Source organism: Dipodomys merriami, unplaced genomic scaffold, assembly GCF_024711535.1.
Source record: "Dipodomys merriami isolate MVZ:Mamm:240054 unplaced genomic scaffold, mDipMer1.0.p SCAF_1, whole genome shotgun sequence".
NCBI classification, from domain to species: Eukaryota; Metazoa; Chordata; class Mammalia; order Rodentia; family Heteromyidae; genus Dipodomys; species Dipodomys merriami.
This window is the reverse complement of record NW_027202270.1, coordinates 7,370,041-7,388,407: the sequence shown is the minus strand read 5'-3', so window position 1 is coordinate 7,388,407 and position 18,367 is coordinate 7,370,041. Positions and strand designations below refer to the sequence as shown.

At 48.7% G+C, this 18,367-nt stretch overlaps 1 protein-coding gene across 2 annotated transcripts; it reads left to right on the top strand.

Moving 5' to 3' along the window:
- Positions 1-19: 19 nt before the first annotated feature.
- Spata3 (spermatogenesis associated 3) lies at positions 20-18,324 on the top strand. Of its 2 annotated transcripts, none has more exons than XM_070023128.1 (5): positions 20-888; positions 3,529-3,700; positions 6,484-6,687; positions 7,036-7,105; positions 18,264-18,324. In XM_070023128.1, exons 1-3 carry the CDS (start codon positions 582-584, stop codon positions 6,611-6,613), a joined length of 609 nt encoding a protein of 202 aa, XP_069879229.1. In that variant the 5' UTR covers positions 20-581; the 3' UTR covers positions 6,614-6,687; positions 7,036-7,105; positions 18,264-18,324. The 2 variants fall into 2 exon arrangements, with proteins under 2 accessions (XP_069879229.1, XP_069879285.1); XM_070023184.1 differs by having other exon boundaries at positions 440-888; positions 6,548-6,687.
- Positions 18,325-18,367: the final 43 nt, after the last annotated feature.

The window sequence follows — 18,367 nt, the reverse complement described above, 5'->3', positions numbered from 1 at the left end:
AACGCTGTAGGCCAGGGAAGCCAAAACCCTCCAAGAAGCGGCAAGTTTTCTGGAAAGTTAACCTGCAGCTTACTAAAGAGGTCCTGAGAGAAGCGATTGTGGGTTTGGTTTCGAACATGGAAGTCAGCAAGGAAGTTGAGGGTCTTAGAATAAAACAGGGAGCTCACACGAACCAGGACTGCACCGGCAGAAAGGGGCCTGAAGGTGGCGCTCTAGTCACAGACTCCTCGGGATACAGGTGTCACAGGCCCCAGCGGGCTTAAGCCAGGCCTTCCACACAAGCAGTTAGGCGCTGCCCCTCTGGCCATCCATCCTGGCATTGCTAATTCCCCCAGGAGAAGGGAGGACACCAGGCTTGACGATGCCCACCAAGAAGATTGTCCCAGAGCCCCTGGGCCTGTTGGCTTATCTGGCTTTTGTGACCTCACAGGAGGTGTGGCTGACTGTTCTCTGTAGGCTCTGGATCCAGTTAAAGACCCAGAGCCCATACTTCTGGGACAGAGGGCACTGGGCCTCCCGAGGAGGGAGCCAGGAAATAAGACGGCTCATGTAGGTTCACGTTCGGGCTGGGAGGACCCACCATGAAGAAGGTCAAGAAGAAAAAGGCCACAGCCAGACGTCGCCGGGACTCCAACTCTCCACAGGCGAGCTCTGACTCCTCGCATCAGCCCAGCTCTGAGGCTGCCCAGACTTGCCCCGAGCCCATCCTGCAGCAGCCTTGCCCGCCACAGTCCCACCTCGACAGCAGCCCCCCGATGGGCAGATCTCAACCCAACACTCAAGCCTCCATGCCCCAAGCTCTTCCAGCTCCCGAACCCCGTCTCTCCACGCGGTGCCTCTTAAGCTCAAAGGCTAATTCCTCAGCAGTTCCACCATTCTGGAAAGCAGGTGGGCAGCCTTCTAGAGCTGAAGCTGTTGTAGGCGTCCTTGCATTGGCGCCGTGGCGCTGCGCTTTGAGAGGGTGTAGGGGGTTATTATTTTTTACTTTAACTCAAGCTACTAGGAGTCCTGAATTTCCCTGAAGACAGCCATGTGTGCAAACTAACATGTAACTGGACTCCCCGATAATGCTGTCTCATTGGTGGGAGACAGGAAATGTTGTGTGACTGCTAAAAGTTTAAAACAAAAGGATGCGTTAATAAGTATACAGTTTCGAAGGGAGGTGATGGTATTGTTTTATCCTGTATCTTCATGGCTGGGCTCTAAAAGATGCCTAATATACCAGTCCAAAAAAGACAGTACGGGGTGATAGGAAGAGGAGGCAGGACCGGTAAGAATCACTGGGTATGAGTCGGATTGCTCAGGGAGCTGAGGATGCCTGTCTGTAGCTGGAGATGGGGGTGGAGTTTGTCCATGTTGTCCCAGAGGTCTGACGGCCCATGGACAGGGTATGCAGATAACATATAGTATCTCCAGCTACATTTAATTAATTAAATAATTAATCATTGTGGCAATGCTGAGACTTGAATTCAGGGCCTCAAGCTCTCACTTGGATTTTTTGCTCAAGGCTGGTGCTCTACCACATGAGCCACAGTGCCATGTCCGCCATTTTGATAACTAAGAATCTGATGGACTCTTCTGCTTAAGGCTGTTTTCAAACCTCAGTCCTCAGATCTCAGCATCGTAAGTAGCTAAGATTACAGTGGTAAGCCACCAGCACCTGGCTTCCCAGCTACATTTTAATTTTATTAATTCCTTTATTATTTTGTCAGTCCTGGGCTCAAACTCAAGGCCTGGGCATTGTCCCTGAGCTTCTTTTACTCCAGGCTCGCATTCTACCATTTGAGCCACAGTTCTACATCCAGCTTTTTTGGTAATTTATTGGAGAGAAGAGTCTCACAGACTTTCCTGTCATGGTTCACATTGAACTGTGATCCTCAGGTCTCACCTCCTGAATAACAAGGATTACAGACATGAGCCACCAGCACCCAGCTAAATTAGAATTTGACATAAACAATGTTTTTTAGTATATGTATCCTGAATATTGCGTGGGCATTCTGTATTTTTATTTGTTAAATTGCTCACCTTTCCTAGGGAAGAACTAGACGCAGACATAACTGCTCAACATTGACTACTCTGCAGGAGTAACTCCATCTAAAATGCAATGGCTGACTAGGAAATGCAGCCTGATGCCCTTGGGTAGCCCAAGAGAGTCTGAATAAGTCTGGAACTATGTGAGGGTATTTGGGGCAGAGTTCAAGAAGTGTGGGGAGGAGTTGGTAATAACCAACTATTTTTCTCATCAAGTCACATGTATTGGGTTCCCAGTACTCAGCCTAACCATCTCAGCTCACCTTACCTGAAAGCCCAGTAGGGACCAATCTCCTGTCTGGGGGAAACCAGATTCATGGAAGTCAAATGATTAGCTCTGGATGGGGGCCTGGTAGTGCTGCAGGGAACTCAGCCTTTCCATTCCAGGGGGCCTACAGGTCTCCCCAAGAGGATGCATCCTTCTCTGGGCTCTGCATCTGCCAATAACAGGCTCAGGGGCCCTGAGCAGACCAGGCTCCCTGGGCCACAGAGCTCCCTCTGGGCTGCTGTGGGCACTAAACCTAAGAGATTGCTGTGTAAGGGGCTGGGAAGTTGGCTCAGTGGTAGAGCGCTTGCCTTGCATGCCTGAGGCCCTGGGTTCGATTCCTCAGCACCACATAAGCAAAAAGAAAAAAGCCGGAAGTGGCACTGTGGCTCAAGTGGTAGGTCACTAGCCTTGAGCTGAAGAGCTGAGGGACAGTGCTCAGGCCCAGAGTTCAGGCCCCACGACCGGACCAAAAAAAAAGAGATTGCTGTGTAGGAGTTTCCGTGGCCATGGACCCATGCGTCCTTGATATGTGGTACTAGTATGGTGGTATGTTGTGTGGAGTATGAGCATCAACCACAGACATGAGCGTGTCTGGATTACGGCCTTCAGAACTGGTGTCTAGAGAAAGTAAATTCTTCATTCCTAAATCGTGTGTGTGTGTGTGTGTGTGTGTGTGTGTGTGTGTGTGTGTGTGTGTGTGTGTGTGCGCACGCGTGCGCGTACGTGCCAGTACTTGGACTTGAACTCAGGGCCTCTCAATTTTGCTTGGCTTTTCCCACTCAAAGCTGATGCTCTACTTCATGAGCCACAGCTCTACTTCTGGTTAAATTGGAGATGAGTATTACAGACATTTCCATCTGGGCTGGCCTCAAACCATGATCCTTAGATCTCAGCCTCTTAGGATTACAGGCATGAGCCATCAGCACCCAGCTTCATTCCTAACTCTTTTAATGGCTGTATATAACTCACTGCCGCCGAAGAAAACTTTGGCTAATTGAGGCCACAAGTGGTAGAGTGCCAGCCTTGAGTGAAAAAGCTAAGGGACAGAGCCCAGGTCTTGAGTTCAATCCACAGTACCAGGAACGTGGCTGTTGGTGGAGGCTTCTAGAAGAAGCCTCCTCTGAGAGCAACGTGGCTGTTGGTGGAGGCTTCTGGAAGAAGCCTCCAGGCTGTCCCCTGCCCTCAGGAGGCAGGTACATCCTTCAATTCTCTCCTTCTCTGTCCGCCAGGACCTCTGACCTATGCGGGCCTGCGCTCCTGCTCCTGCTCCACCTGCCCGGGCAGCTCGGCTTGCTGGCGTCGCCTGGGGCTGTGCCACAGCCGCATCTTCGATGTCCTTCTGCCTCGGGACTGTCAGGCCATACCAGAGAGCGGATTCCCAAACCTCCTCACCTTCTACAGGTTCCCGGGGCGGGCGGGTGCGCAGTGGCAGGTGCACAGTTGCCCAGGGCCGATCGCCATCCTCAGGGCTTGTTAGCAGTCAGGTGTGATCCCTGCGGGATTCACAGGCCAAAAGAGCCCTCAGAGATACCACTTCTTGGGGGTGGGGGAGTGACAGACAGGGCCTCTCTGTCCCAACCCCTGCCATCCTCTCTTTCCTTTCTTTTTTCTTTCTTTTTTTTTTTTTTTTTTTTTGTTGTTGTGGGGCTTGAACTCAGGGCCTGGGCGCTGACCTTGTGCTCTTCAGCTCAAGGCCAATGCTCTACTGCTTGAGCCACAGCACCACTTCCGGTTTTCTAGCGGTTTATTGGAGATAAGAGTCTCACGAACTCTCCTGCCCGGGCTGGCCTTGAACAGCGATCCTCAGATCTCAGCCTCCTGAGTAGCCTGGATGACAGGCGTGAGCCACCGGCGCTCAGCTTCTTTCCTTTTTTTTGAGAATGAGAAGCCTTCTCTTCTTCACAGCCTTTCATAACTTCAGTTCATCGCATTGCGGGGGGGGGGGGGGGGGCTCAGCTTGGTGACCTGTGCATAGCTCCCCTGGACTTAGGGATAAACAGTCACTCTAGCTGGGTGGCTCACGCCTGTAATCCTAGGTGTTCAGGAGGCTGAGATCTGAGGATCGTAGTTCAAAGCCAGCCCAAGCAGAAAGGTCTGTGAGATTCTCATTACCAATTAACCAGCAAAAAGTCAGCAGTGGACTATGGCCCAAGTGGTAGAGCACTAGCCTTGAGCACAAGGCTGTGGTTTGAAGCCTGTGGGTTCATCGTAGTCCATCATCTCTCTCCAGTAATAGCAAGACCTGCTCCCCGTTACCCTGCGCCCCCCACCCCCCGCTAGGGTCATGTACCTGGTCTGTGAGTGGCGGCCCCTTCTGGCATCTGCCCTTCTGTTCCTCTGCCACAAAGCTATCAGGAGAAATGCTTGTCACTGTCCCTCCTGAGGGTACCCCTGTCCCTGTAGGAGACAGGCTGAAGATTCCCCCATTCTTGAAAGGATGCTACGTGGTAGGCATGAGCTAGGAGAGGGGACTCCATTCCTCAAGTGAGCAGCCCCACAAATCTCCATGGAGCTCCCCACCCCAATACCTGGGAATTTTGCATCCCTGACCCAGATAGCACCCCATTCTCCTCATCTTCTTCCAAGCCCATCTCCTACCCGATCCCTCTCCCAATCATACTTGAGATACTCATCTCTCCCATGCCTCAATCCTAGCTACTCAGGAGGCTGAGATCTGGGGGTCCCAATTCAGCGCCAGCTCAGGCAGTCAAGTTTGTGAGACTTTTATCTCTAAATAACCAGCAAAAAGCCAGAAGTGGAGCTGTGGCTCAAGTGGTAGAGAGTGCCAGCCTTGAGCACAACAAAGCCAAGTGAGAGCATGAGGCCTCGAGTTCAAGAGAGACAGACAGACACAGAAACAGAGACAGAGAGATGAACCAATATGGAAGTGGGACTTGGACATACCAGAACCAAAATTCCCTCTACAACCTGACAAGTCCCATCCAGAAAGGACCGGCACTCCACTGGTCACCACTGACCTCCCTCCCGCCCTTCCTGTGTTTCTCCACCTGCAGCCAGATGGTGTCATGGGACCCGATGAGCTAAAAGCCAACCTGTGCTACCAGGGAAATGAACTCTGCATAGGACAGTGGAGGCTCTCCAGGAAATCAGAGCAGGGTCTTTCCCTTCCATGTGTCTGCCTGATGAGTTAAGCCACGTGCATTTAGAGACAAGGCCAGAAGTGCGGTGTCCAGAAAGGATTACAGGAGTTTCAGAAAAGGATGATGCTGCAACTACATGGGTGGTCTGGGGGGGGGAGGGCAGTGTGTGAGCTGAGTGTAAAAGGATTCTCTACAGTGTAAAATGAGAAGGAAAGGAATTATGGGTGGATGAAAGGCAAAAACTAGACTCAGAAAGGGGAGGGGGTGAAGATCCAGTCTGACCAGGATAAATCTGAATTCAGGCACCAGTGGCTCACATCTGTAATCCTTGTTACTCAGAATGCTGAGGTCTGAGGAGCAAAGCTAGCCAAAGCAGGAAAGTCCATGAAAGTCTTTATCTCCAATTAACCAGCAAAAAGCTGGGTATGGAGGTTTGGCTTAAGTGAGAAAACACCAGTCTTGCACGAAAAGATAAGGGAGAGCACCCCGGCCCTGAGTTCAAATCCCAATACCAACACACACACACACACACACACACACACACACACACACACACACACACACACACTCACACACACACACACACACACACACTTATAGTATGAATTATGTGCAATATAAGCACATGCTTCTTGGATTCTCAATGCATACGATGCTGGTTTTTGGTGTAATTTACACATTCATATTAAATAAGAATCCCTACTTCAACAGGCTTTTTAAACAAAATAGCTCATGCTCTTTTTGAATGCCTTCCTTGCTGTTCTCAATCGGGTGGTGTGCTTTTCCTGTCTTTAACATGCTATCTCCAAAATGGAGTTATCAACCTGCCTCAGAGGGTTGTTGTGAGGACTGGAGAAGACTTTGGGTGCCAGGTGTTTGGCTCCAAGCCTGTCACAATGTCGCCGCCATGTCACTCTCATGACCTGGTCCCCCTCAGGGCTGCAGAGTCCCAGACCAGCTCATCCTCTGGCCTCTGGGGTCTTCCAGCCAGTATTTGTGGGTTGGGGCAGGGTCAGGAACTGTTCTCTTAACGAGCAAGAAGGGATCTGATCAACCCAGCCTGAGGGGACCCTGTATGTTCAGCTCTCTCCAGCCTATGGAGGGAAAGCTCAACTTCCCAATCCACGCATCCTGCCTTGACTTACAGAAGACCCTCTGGAAAATCCCTTGGACGCTATCCACGTGCTCCAAACCCTTGGGACTGTTGCTGTAGCACTTGGGGTCCTGGGAGCTGCTTATTACATCACTGAATCCTAAAGAAGAATATCCCAGGCCCAAGCCTGGCAGGTACGGAGTGTCCCTTGTCCCCTCTCTGAATGGAGCTGTCTTTGGAAGGAGAGCGCCAGAGCCTGGTGTCTCATCCTGGGCTAAGGGTGGGCTGGCCTGGCTCCTTCAGGCAGCCCTGCATACTCTCCCATGTCAAGACCATCCAAACCAAGCCCCTCCCCTCTCCCTGTCCCCCAGCCTGACCTGGCTCCTCCACGCATGCGCACTGGCCAGGAGAAGGGTGGGGGGAGGGAGGGGTGGCAGGGAAAGAGGTTCTTCCCCATCTCAGAACTGCCTGGAAGCTTATCTGATGTTTACTATTCCGGTCCTATCTATCCTCGATGGCATGCTCCACCCCCACCACCCCAGCTCCAGCGATTTCCTCCGCATTCTCCATCATACTCCAGTCTGTTCCATGCTGTGCTGCAAATGACCAGTGGTAAGTGCAGAATCTGTACCCCAAGGGGGGGGTGGGCAGAGCACATGTTACAGGGCTATCTTCCATCCTCTCTTGTCTCAACCTAAGTACACAGCCTAATGCAAGGGTAGAACAGGAGAGGAGGTAAGGAGGGGGGTAAGAGCAGAGGCTGTCACTAGGGGCTCAGGCCCCCTTGCAACCCCACAAAGCCCCGGAGCATCATCTGCACCGAGAGACCGAGGCTTGCAAACAGCCCCAGGCTTAAGAGAGGAGGTAGAGGATGGATGTCATTGTGGAAAAAACTACTTGGAGAAAGAGGTCAGCTCTAGACTGTCAGAGACCAGAATAGACAATTCACAAGATCCCAAGACCTTGGTCCAGAAAAAGGGGGTGGTGGATGTCATCACTGCCATGACCATGCTGGAGGGGGCGGGGGTGAGGGAGGCGTGTCAGCCTGCCACGGCCCTCCACTGCACACGGAACTGGACAAGAAGCAGTCACCATTAGCGGAAGGCAATGTGTCAAATCTCTCAAAAGCCAAATCCAGAAACTAGCTCCAGTGAGAGCTGAGCATCCTCCCTGGCATCTCCCTGTCTGTGCAAAGGGTATTTGTGGACTAGCATTAGAGTATCAGCAGTCCTCAGGAAGCATGGCAGTGAAGAGCCTCCACTTCCCCATCTGTAAATAAGGAAAGCAATGGCGCTCCCTTCTTGGGCCTCTTGGAGTGGTGAAGGACTCCAGCACAGCATGTGGCCGACAGGTCTTGTCTCCTATCACTGTGGTGGCTGGAAAGGTGCTGGCCTTAGAGTTGGAGCTAGACAGTTCCAGTCTAGACTGAGCTGTCTATGAGTGGGCATTAGGGATTCATTCTTAACTTCTGTGACAGTGGCGTCGTCTTTAGACAAGTGGGTCAAAACCCCACCAAGGGTGACAGTTGTGGGGATTCAATGCGCGATGTGCAAGCCAGGCACTGGTGGCTTACGCCTGTAATCCTAGCTACTCAGGAGGCTGAGATAGGAGGATCACAATTCAAAGCCAGCCTGGGCAGGAAAAATCTGTGAGACTTACTTATCTCTAGTTAACCACTCAAAAGCCAGAAATGGAGCTGTGGTCCCAAATGGTAGAAGGCCAGCTAGGAGTGAAAAGGCCAAGTAAGCGAATATGAGGCCTGAGTTCAAGCCCAATACCAGTACAGGGAGGAAAAAAAAAAGACAAACAGTAAATCCAAATATTCTGAAAACAAAAATATCATAGAACCTTAGCGGATGTGAGACTCTGCCCTCTGTGTTCCAAACACCAAGACAGGTTCCAATCTGGGAGTCCCTCCTGCCCCCCTACCAGAAGATGGAATGCAAGGGGACAGAAATCCACCCCTCCTCCCAAGATCTAATGCAATGACCAATACCACTTAGTGTCAATCAAGGGTTTTGTCCCACCCACTGTAGGGTTCATACATCCTGAGCCCTGGGGTGGAGGAATGGAGGAGGGAGAATAATTATTGGAGAAGGAAGGGAAGGGAAGGGAACCAAGGAAGAGGGGCAGTGGGAAGAGTGGCAGCTGACCCTGGGCTTAGAGTTGTTCCTCTGGACTCTGACCCTCTCCCCCTCCCCTTTGCTAAGACCAGGCAAGTCCTCACGGTGATAAAATCAGCCTTCCTACCCACTGATCTGTGTTCACTGCGGGCCAAGTGGCGGCCTGCGCAGTGTCACAGCTCTCCTCCAGGAGTGACTCCCCTTCCTCAGGGATCGCCTTTAGCCCAGGGGTTGCTTGGTTACTGGCTGCTCCCCTAGATACAGAGTTAGGAAAGAGGGACCCCTTCCCTCCCCCCCCCCCCCACTGTTCCTGTCCCCAGCATTCCTGTGGTGCAGCTTAGAGAGGGAGGGAGGCTGGACCGGCTTCTTTCCAGGCCCACGTGCTCACTGCTGGCCAGAGAATGGTGGGATCAATAGCAGGATCCATTCAGCTGCGTGAGACCTGTTTCTGTTTGGTTGATTTTTCGGTTGGTTGGTTGGTGACATTGGTGTTTGAACTCACAGCCTTGTACTTGCTAGGGAGGCATTCCATTACTGAGCCACGCCTCCTGACCTGTTTACCATTTTTGAGATAGGGTCTGGTTATGTTGCCCAAGCTGGCCTGGAACTCTCTCAATCCACCAGCCTCTCCTTCCTGAATGATGGGATTACAGGTGTGCACCACCATGTTTAGCTTTCTGGCATGTTTTCTTTTTTTCTCCAATGCAAAATACTTTAATAGGTTGTCAAATATACAGTTATTAGAATTATCTAAGTATCACTTGTAAAAATTGTTATATCAAAGCCGGGCACTGGTGGCTCATGCCTGTAATCCTAGCTACTCAGGAGGCTGAAATCTGAGGCTCATGGTTCAAAGCCAGCCCAGACAGGAAAGTCCATGAGACTCTTATCTCCAATTAACCACCAGAAAACTGGAAGCGGAGCTATGGCTCAAGTGGTAGAGCACTCATCTTGAGCTGAAGAGCTGAGGGTCAGCGCCCAGGCCCCAGAGTTCAAGACCCACGACCGACCCCCCCAAAAAAAAAGTTATATCACATTAGATGATTCTTTAAAATAAAAACATAAATCATACACTGACAATAACCTCTGCAGTCCAAGAATACCCCCCCCATCAATACTACAAATTACAATTAAGAAAACTGAAGACATTAGACATGTAAACAGAAGTAACTGACTGAATGCATTCATTCATCAAGTACAAGATATTTAGCAATGCTGCTTAAAGTCACTAATAACACAGTTTCAGGTACAAGTTCATAAAACTTGGAGTACAGTCTCCATAGTAATGTGTATTCATTTGTATGTAAGACCATTTCACCTCAAAATTCTTTTTTTGGGGGGGGGTGTCCGGTGGTGGGGCCTGAACTCTGGGCCTGGGCGCTGTCCCTCAGCTCTTCAGCTCAAGGCTAGCACTCTACCACTTGAGCCACAGTGCCACTCCGTTTTCTGATGATTTATTGTAGACAAGAGTCTCATGGATTTTCCTTCTGACTCTGCCTTTGAATCACGATCCTCAGGTCTCAGCCTCCTTAGTAGCTAGGATTACAGGTATGAGCCACTGGTGCCAGACTTCAAAATTATGTTATTTGTTTATTTATTTTGTGCTGGACCTAGTGCTTGAACTCAGAGTATGGGCACTGTCCCTGAGCTTTAGTGTTCAAGACTAGTGCTCTACCTACCACTTTGAGCCACAGCTCAGCTTCCAATTTTGTGAGTGGTTAATTGATGGGCTTTCCAGCCTAGTCTGGCTTTGAAGCTCAAGCATCAGATTTCAGCCTCTTGCATAGCGAGGGTTACAGGTGGGAGCCACCAGCGCCCAGCTTGAGATGTTATAACTGAGCTTAGAAGCCCCCGGGCCTTCCAGGGTCACCTCATCCAGCACAGCTGTGGAGTCATGCTGGCCCTGAGGGGTCAGCCCCACATGTCACTCAGTGCCCCTGTGTGCCTGAGGGACAAGAGTGGACTTTTTGAGAATCCGGATGTTTTAGTCATAATTAAGACAAATCTTTACAAAGGGCAGCAAGGTCCTGAAGTTTGGGGCATGACTCAGCTTCTCCAGCTTTGGAGTAGGGATGGACTGCTGCCTAACGTCAGAAACGGGAGCACTTTAACCCAGTCTGGATCACCCCTAGCGCTGGAGCTCTGGAGTAGCCTCTCCAGCCAAACCAGAAGCGGGTAGGGGCTCCTGCCACCAGTGAGATGTGAGTCTACTTCTGGCTTTTTCTGCTTATGTGGTGCTGAGGATTCGAACCCACGGCCTTATGCATGCAAGGCAAGCGCTCTACCACCAAGCCACCTTCGCAACCCCAATTGGAGACATTAAGTTCTTTGGCTATTCTTTCCTCTAGGTCTAAAAAGAGGTTTTTCCACATCCCCAGGAAGCCTGATCCTTTGGTTCCTTTTTCATTTCGTCCTGTAGTGACCCAAGGTGACAGTTAGCTGCTGAGTTTAGTCTGGGTGACTCTGACGCTGGTTATATCCTTTGTCTAACAAGTTGTTCCCAAGCTAGGTCTTGAGCCCCTCTTCCCCTGGAACATCCGCACTGTGTGTAGAAGTCCAGCAGACCCTTTCCCCACTCTCCATGGTCTCCTGCAGTGTTGCCCTTCCTTTGGGACACCCAGTACAGCTTACCGGAGGCTTCGCAACCCCCATAACGGAGTCCACTGGCAGACACTGAACTGTCTGGCGGTTCCTATGCGCTTCTGTATAGCAGTGGGTACCTGGGGTACACCCTGCAAATGCTCTCTGGAAAGTTAAGCACCCAGGTTCAGAGGAGGGCAGGAACGTGCCCCATGCCCCCTCTCCTGCCCGGTGTAGATTAGTCAGTTCTGGAGTGAGTAAAGCAGGCTCCAAGGTCTCTGGAGGCTCTGGAGGTTCCTGGGGCTGGCTTTACTCGGCTGTGGTGGGGGTAGACAGAACAACAACATAATAGCCCCTCTAATGGGGTTCTAGAGATTGAACATTCCATTCCTTTACCAGATAGATGGTGTCCTGTGGTTTATAAGGGGGGAGGGGGGATGACAGGCTAGTGGGAAGTCTCCCCTTCTTGCTGCTAGGGTCTCCAGTTTGGGGATAAGATGTCCCAGTTGGTCCAATTCCATGTTGAGAGTGGGGACTGACAAATCAGTTGAGATGGCTCACACCTGTAATCCTACAGCTACTCAGGAGGTGAGATCTGTGGATCACAGTTCAAAGCCAGCCCAGGCTGGAAAGTCAGTGAGACTGTAGTCTCCCATTAGCTACCACAAAAAGCCAGAAGTGGAGCTGTAGCTCAAGTGATAGAGCACTATCCTTGAGCAAAAAAGCTCAGGGACAGCACCCAGGCTCTGAGTTCAAGCGCCAGGACTGGCACCAAAACAAAAAAGAAAAAGATTCCAAAGCTGAATTTGACCAAAAAGTATTTATAAGAGGCTTTTCTCTGTGGCTCTGACTATAAATGCTTCAGAGGATCAAATGTGTAATGCCCATGGCTTAAGTAGTTCTAGTGAAAGTTTAAAACAGCAACTGATGAAACAGTAGAGCTTGTTTTCATTGCATACAGCATGTTGGGACACTCATTAAGATGGACAGCATTGTGAATGTACCAAGCCATCTCATCACAGTAAGGACACATGGACTACAGCTCCTTGAGGTGCTATCAGTAATTTCCAGTCATCTTTGGATGCAATCCGCTCCTCAGCTTGGTATCCAAGGTGGCTTACATACTTGGGACATAGAAATACGTTAAACAGAAATCCATTAAGAAATACATTCGATAGCAACAGTTAGTATTACAGTTTTACCTACTTAATCAGTCAAAAGATGACCATTGATATAAACTTAAATAAAACTTGTCATAGTTACTACTCCATTTGGTGTTAAAATCTTGACAAGCTTAATAGTACACAAGTAATTATTTGGATAGACAGACATAGAAAATGAAATACTAGTTTTATGTCAGTGTAGTAATCTTGAACTTGGCGGGGGGAGGGGGGGAGGTAGGGAGGACACGGATTTTAAAGTAGCTTTTAAATCACAAGCAATTACATGCAATTTGGGGTGGGAGGAGTATTGGTTATGGGGCTTGAACTCAGGGCCTGGGCATTGTTCCTAAGTTTCTTTTTGTTCAAGGCTAGTGCTCTACCACTTTGATTGACAACACAACTTCCAATTTTCTGAAGGTTAATTAGTGATAAGAGCCACACAGACTTTCCTGGCTGGGCTAGCTCCAAACACCAATCCTCAGATCTCAGACTCCTGAGTAGCTAAGTGTAAGCCACCAGCACTGGGCTCATACAAATGTTTTAAAGGGGTTTTGTTTTGTTTTTGTTGGTTGTGAGGCTTCAGCTCTGGGTCTGGGCACTGTCCCTGAGCTCAAGGCTAGTGCTCTACTACTTGAGCCACAGTGCCACTTCCAGTTTTCTGGTGGTTAATTGGAGATAAGAGTCTCATGGACGTTCCTGCCCCGGCTCGATCCTCAGATCTCAGACTCCTGAGTAGCTAGGATTACAGGCATGAGCCGCTGGTGCCCAGTCCTGTCTTAAAGTTTTATCATATATAGTTTATGAAAATTTTCACACCCACTGCTACTTTGTTGAACCTTGTAAGATTTGTCTTAATTTCCCCTTTCTCCATTTTGGAACAAGCAGTTAAGACAATCTTTACTCCTTAAGTCCTTTCTTATAAAATCAATTTTTCCCTGTTTCTTCCTCCTCCTCCTCCTCCTCTTCCTCCTCCTCCTCCTTCTTCTCTTTCTCCTCCTTCTTCTCCTTTTTTTTTGCCAGTCCTGGGACTTGAACTCAGGGCCTGGGCACTGTCCCTGAGCTTCTTTTGCTCAAGGCTAGCACTCTACCACTTTAGAGCCACAGCGCCACTTCTGGTTTTTTTCTGTTTATGTGGTACTGAAGAATCAAACCCAGGGCTTTATGCATGCTAGGCAAACACTCTACCACTAAGTCACATTCTGAGCCCCCTTCAATTTCTTTTTAAAGCCTTATTTAACTCCTCCCCTCATCTTTTTTTTTTTACTTTACATATCTTCTCTTATTTACTGATTTTTCCCCTTTAAATCGTATTTTGATAGAACTCCTATAAAACCTTTGAACTCAAATAACAGTTGTTAGCTGGCTGCTGGTGGTTCACGCCTGTAATCCTAGCTACTCGGGAGGCTATCTGAGGATCACAGTTCAAAGCCAGCCTGGACAGGAAAGTTCGTGAGACTCTTATCTCCAATTAATCACAGAAAAGCTGGAAGTGGCACTATGGCCTTGAACAAAAGGAGCTCAGGGACAGTGTCTAGGCCCAGAGTTCATACCCCAGGGCTGGCTAAAACAAAAAATCAAATAACAGTTGTTTTTTGGGATTTTTGTTTTGTTTTGTCAGTCATGGGGCTTGAACTCTGGGCCTGAGCGCTGTCCCTCAGCTTTTCAGCTCAAGGCTCTGCCACTTGAGCCAAACCACCACTTCTGGTTTTCTGAGTGGGTTATTGGAGATAAGAGTCTCACAGCCTTTCTTGCCCAGGCTGGCTTTGAACCATGATCCTCAGATTTCAGCCTTCTGAGTTGCTAGGATTATAGGTGTGAGCCACCAGTGCCCGGCTCAAATAACAGTTTTTAAAGAAACTATTCTCTATCTATGAAGAACAGCAATTAAAATTTAATGTAAATAATCATTAAATACATTTATTAGCATCCACCAAATCTTAATACCTCTTTTTGTAGTTTGAATTTAAAACTACCTCTCCCCCTTCAGCCAACTAGGCCTGAATTTATTAACCCTAATTGAGCTAGGACAACCATCTTTATACAGTGAAACAGTTTTTATGCATGAAAAATATCAGATCATTTGTATATGTTTACATATAACTGTGCATAATAAGTTTTAATTTAGATATGTAAAGTGTGCATAAAAATTTAGCTCAAAAATGAAAATGGCTATAAATTGTTTTCTGGAATTTTAGTGGTAAATGACATATATTTGACCAATGTTTGATAGACCACTCTACAAATACAAGAAGTATATTAAAGTACTCTAAGATAGATTTTGGGTTTTGTTTTTTTTTGTTTTTTTGTTTTTTTTGGTTCCGGTCATGGGGCCTTGAACTCTGGGCCTGGGTGCTGTCCCTCAGCTCTTCAGCTCAAGGCTAGCGCTCTACCACTTAAGCCACAGCCACTTCCGGCTTTTTCCTTTTTGCTTATGTGGTGCTGAGGAATCGAACCCAGGGCCTCAGGCATGCAAGGCAAGCGCTCTACCACTGAGCCACATTCCCAGCCCTGGTTTTGTTTTGTTTTGATTTGATTTTTGCCAGTCCTAGGGCTTGAAATCAGAGGCCTGGGCACTGTCCCTGAGCTTCTTTTTGTTCAAGGCTAGCACTCTGCCACTTGAGCCTTTGTGCCACTTCTGACTTTTTCTGTGTATGTGGTACTGAGGAATTGAACCCAGGGCTTCATGCATGCTAGGCAAGCACTCTGCCACTAAGCCACCTTCCCAGTCCTAAGGTAGATTTTCTTTTTCTGCATATTGGTTACCATTTTTCCCAGGGGCAGGGAGACAGAATGGCACAGGCCTTCATCTCTGCTGTTGGAAGCGAGCAGGCCAGTCCTTTAAGATGGATAGAACCACATGATGGCCTCTGCTAGAAAAACAAGGACTGGGGAAAGTTTTGCCAGCAGCAGACACAGAATCTCTATTCTTTTTTGTTTTTTTGGTTTTTTTTGGTCCTGTTGTGGGGCCTGAACTCTGGGTCTGGGCGCTGTCCCTCAGCTCTTCAGCTCAAGGCTAGCACTCTACCACTTAAGCTACAGCGCCACTTCCGGCTTTTTTCCTTTTTGCTTATGTGGTGCTGAGGAATTGAACCCAGGGCCTCATGCATGCAAGGCAAGCGCTCTACCACTGAGCCACCTTCCCAGCCCGAGAATCTCTATTCTTAAAACAAACTTAGGTTACCAAGAATGGAATTCTTGTATAGCAGCCTTGTTAGAGAGCTCAGCTGATATTAGCATACCACTTGCCCTTTGAGCACTCCTAGAGGACCTTCATCTGCTTAAGATCTTGTAAGGAGAATGAATGGGGCACCAAAACAGGATTCTGGTCCCCAGGAGAGAAAGCCTGGACTTTCTCTCTCTTTCTTCCTTTTTACAGAGAGGTCTATTTCTAAGACTGTTTTGTAGTGTCCCCTTCAAGCCATATTCTTCATCTCCTGGAGGGGTATTGGGACCAAGCTTGGGTATGACTGTGAAAGGTCTGTGGGTCCAGGTTCAGTGAACATGCCCTCTGGTGCTTTAGAAGCCAGAAACACCCATAAAAGAAAGGCTCAGAACCGGGCGCTGATGGCTCACACCTGTCATCCTAGCTCCTCAGGAGGCTGAGATCTGAGGATTGCAGTTCAAAGCCAGCCTTGGGCAGGAAAGTCTGTGAAACTCTTTATCTCCAATAAACCACCAGAAAACCAGAAGTGGTGATATGGCTCAAGTGGTAGAGTTCTCACCTTGAGCTGAAGAGCATAGGGGCAGCTCCCAGGCCCAGAGTTCAAGCCCCACTTACCAACAAAAAGAAAGGAAGGAAGGAAAGGGGGAGGAGAAGGAAGAAAAGAAAGGCCCCAAGGGAGGTGAAGGGTAAACAAAGGAGGAGGCTGCAATGCTTGGTAAGAAATGTATGCATTATCCTGCCAATGTAATTGTAACCCCTCTGTACAGTATGTTCTCAAATAAAATAAAATTAAAATAAAAAAAAAAAGAAAGGACCATATGTAGGCTCTCCATTATTTCCAGGGGTCCCTGAGACAAGAGCCCCATGGGAAGAAGGCTGCCTCTCCCCTTTTCTGCCTCCCACAGCCACCTGCTGGCTGCAGTCATGAGGAAGGCCTTAAGATCTAGGCAGATTGCAACCCCTTTACCAGTCTGGACTTTAGCTCTCATCTAAGCCTGATCTCAAAAACTACCCCCTAAAGACATGGTCCAACTTAGCTTAGCGTGTGAAGCAGCTCTTCCTAGAGAGGGTGAGGAGGAGGCAGCCTGCAGAAACGGAGAGGAGGGAACCCTTAATCCTCACTCCTAAACAGATTGGGATGGTGGCAGCGGCTGTGACACTTAGCGTTCTTGTCAAGAAGGGCCTAATGTTCCCATTTTGGGGTTAGCGGGCACAGGACTTATTAGATATTGGACATAGGTAGTGAATCCATCCCAAAGCACAAAAGGGACAAAGAGCCTCAGCCAGGCATTGAAGAACCAACCCCTAGAGATTCTTCCAGGGTCTGGAGTTTGCCAGGGGTTAATTTGTCTCCATTAAATCCCTTTTTAAAAGTTCTTACACATACATTCAAAGGGGGATGGCCCTACTCTGCTTCCACCATTTCTACCCTTTACCAGAGATATGATAGACATGTAACAGACGTGATGGGGGATGGGTCAGAGTGGGGGAAAGGGGTCATCTCTTCACCTGCTCCCTGAACCTCACAGACACATCTTGCCCCAGATAGGGCTACTCAGCTGTGTCTAGAAGGTGACCAGACTCCCCTTGCGCCTCTTTTTCCCCCCCATATATATATATATATATATATATATATATATATATATATATATATATATTTTGCACCAGTCCTGGGACTTGAACTCAGGGACTAGACTTGAGCTTATGTGCTCAAGGCTGGTGCTCTACCATTTGAGCCACAGCTCCACTTCAGGCTTTTGGGTGGTTTTTTGGGAGATAAGAGTCTCATGGACTTCCCTCCCCTAGATGGCTTTGAACTGAGATGCTCAGAGCTCCGCTTCCTTTGCAGCTAGGATCACGGGCGTGAGCCACAGGCACTGTGCTCCCCTTCTTGCCTCTGAAGGGCAGCCAACCTAATGAGCAGGGTTCTTACCAGCACTCGAACTGATGCGTGAAGCCTCTGCGTGGTTCAGAGCCCTCTCTGAGCTCCTCTGGACTACCCAACCCCCCTTTCCAGTACTCCTGAATTAGTGACTCCTTTGGGAAGACCAGGTCCTGGTGACAAGGAGGTGAAAACACTGTCTCCAAATGCTAGACAGGCTCCCCAGAAATGCTGTGGCACACTTAGCATCAGGATACCAGGGCTTTTGGAGAAACGATGCTTATTTTCTGCCAGCAGTGGGCCAGCAGATTCAGATCCACAGGCTGACCCCAAGACCAATGGTACATTGCCATATATACCCTGGCAGGCAGGTTACAGATGCGAGAAGCAGATATGCATCCCTGTAATTTTATTGCCTACTCAGTCCTTTAGACCACCACTGTCATGTCACTGTTTCCTCAAGTTTCAGGGTCCTGCCATGTCCCCCCAATACTACATTATAAGAATCTTTGGCCTGGCACCAGTGGCTCACGCCTGTAATTCTAGCTACGGGAGGCTGAGATATGAGGATCATGGTTCAAAGCCAGCCCAGGCAGGAAAGTCCATGAAGCTCTTATCTCCAATTAACCACCAAAAAAGTGGAAGTGGCGCTGTGGCTCAAGTGGTAGAGCACTCTCCTTGAGCTGAAGAATGCAGGGACAGCGCCCAAGCCCAGAGTTCAAGCCCCACAACTGACAAAAAAAAAAAAAAAAAAAAAAACTTTGCTGTGTAACTCATAAGTGAAACTGGAAAGCTACTGGAGTTCCGGGTCGCAGGAATTGTTTAAGCTAATGGTAGTGTTCTTATTTTTTCTTAACAGATCCAATTCCCATCTAAGGATCCTGCTTGTCACCAGAATAAAGCAAAAGAACAAAAAATACTGTTTATTTTTGGTGATTCTCTTTCTTTGCTTGCTTGCTTTTT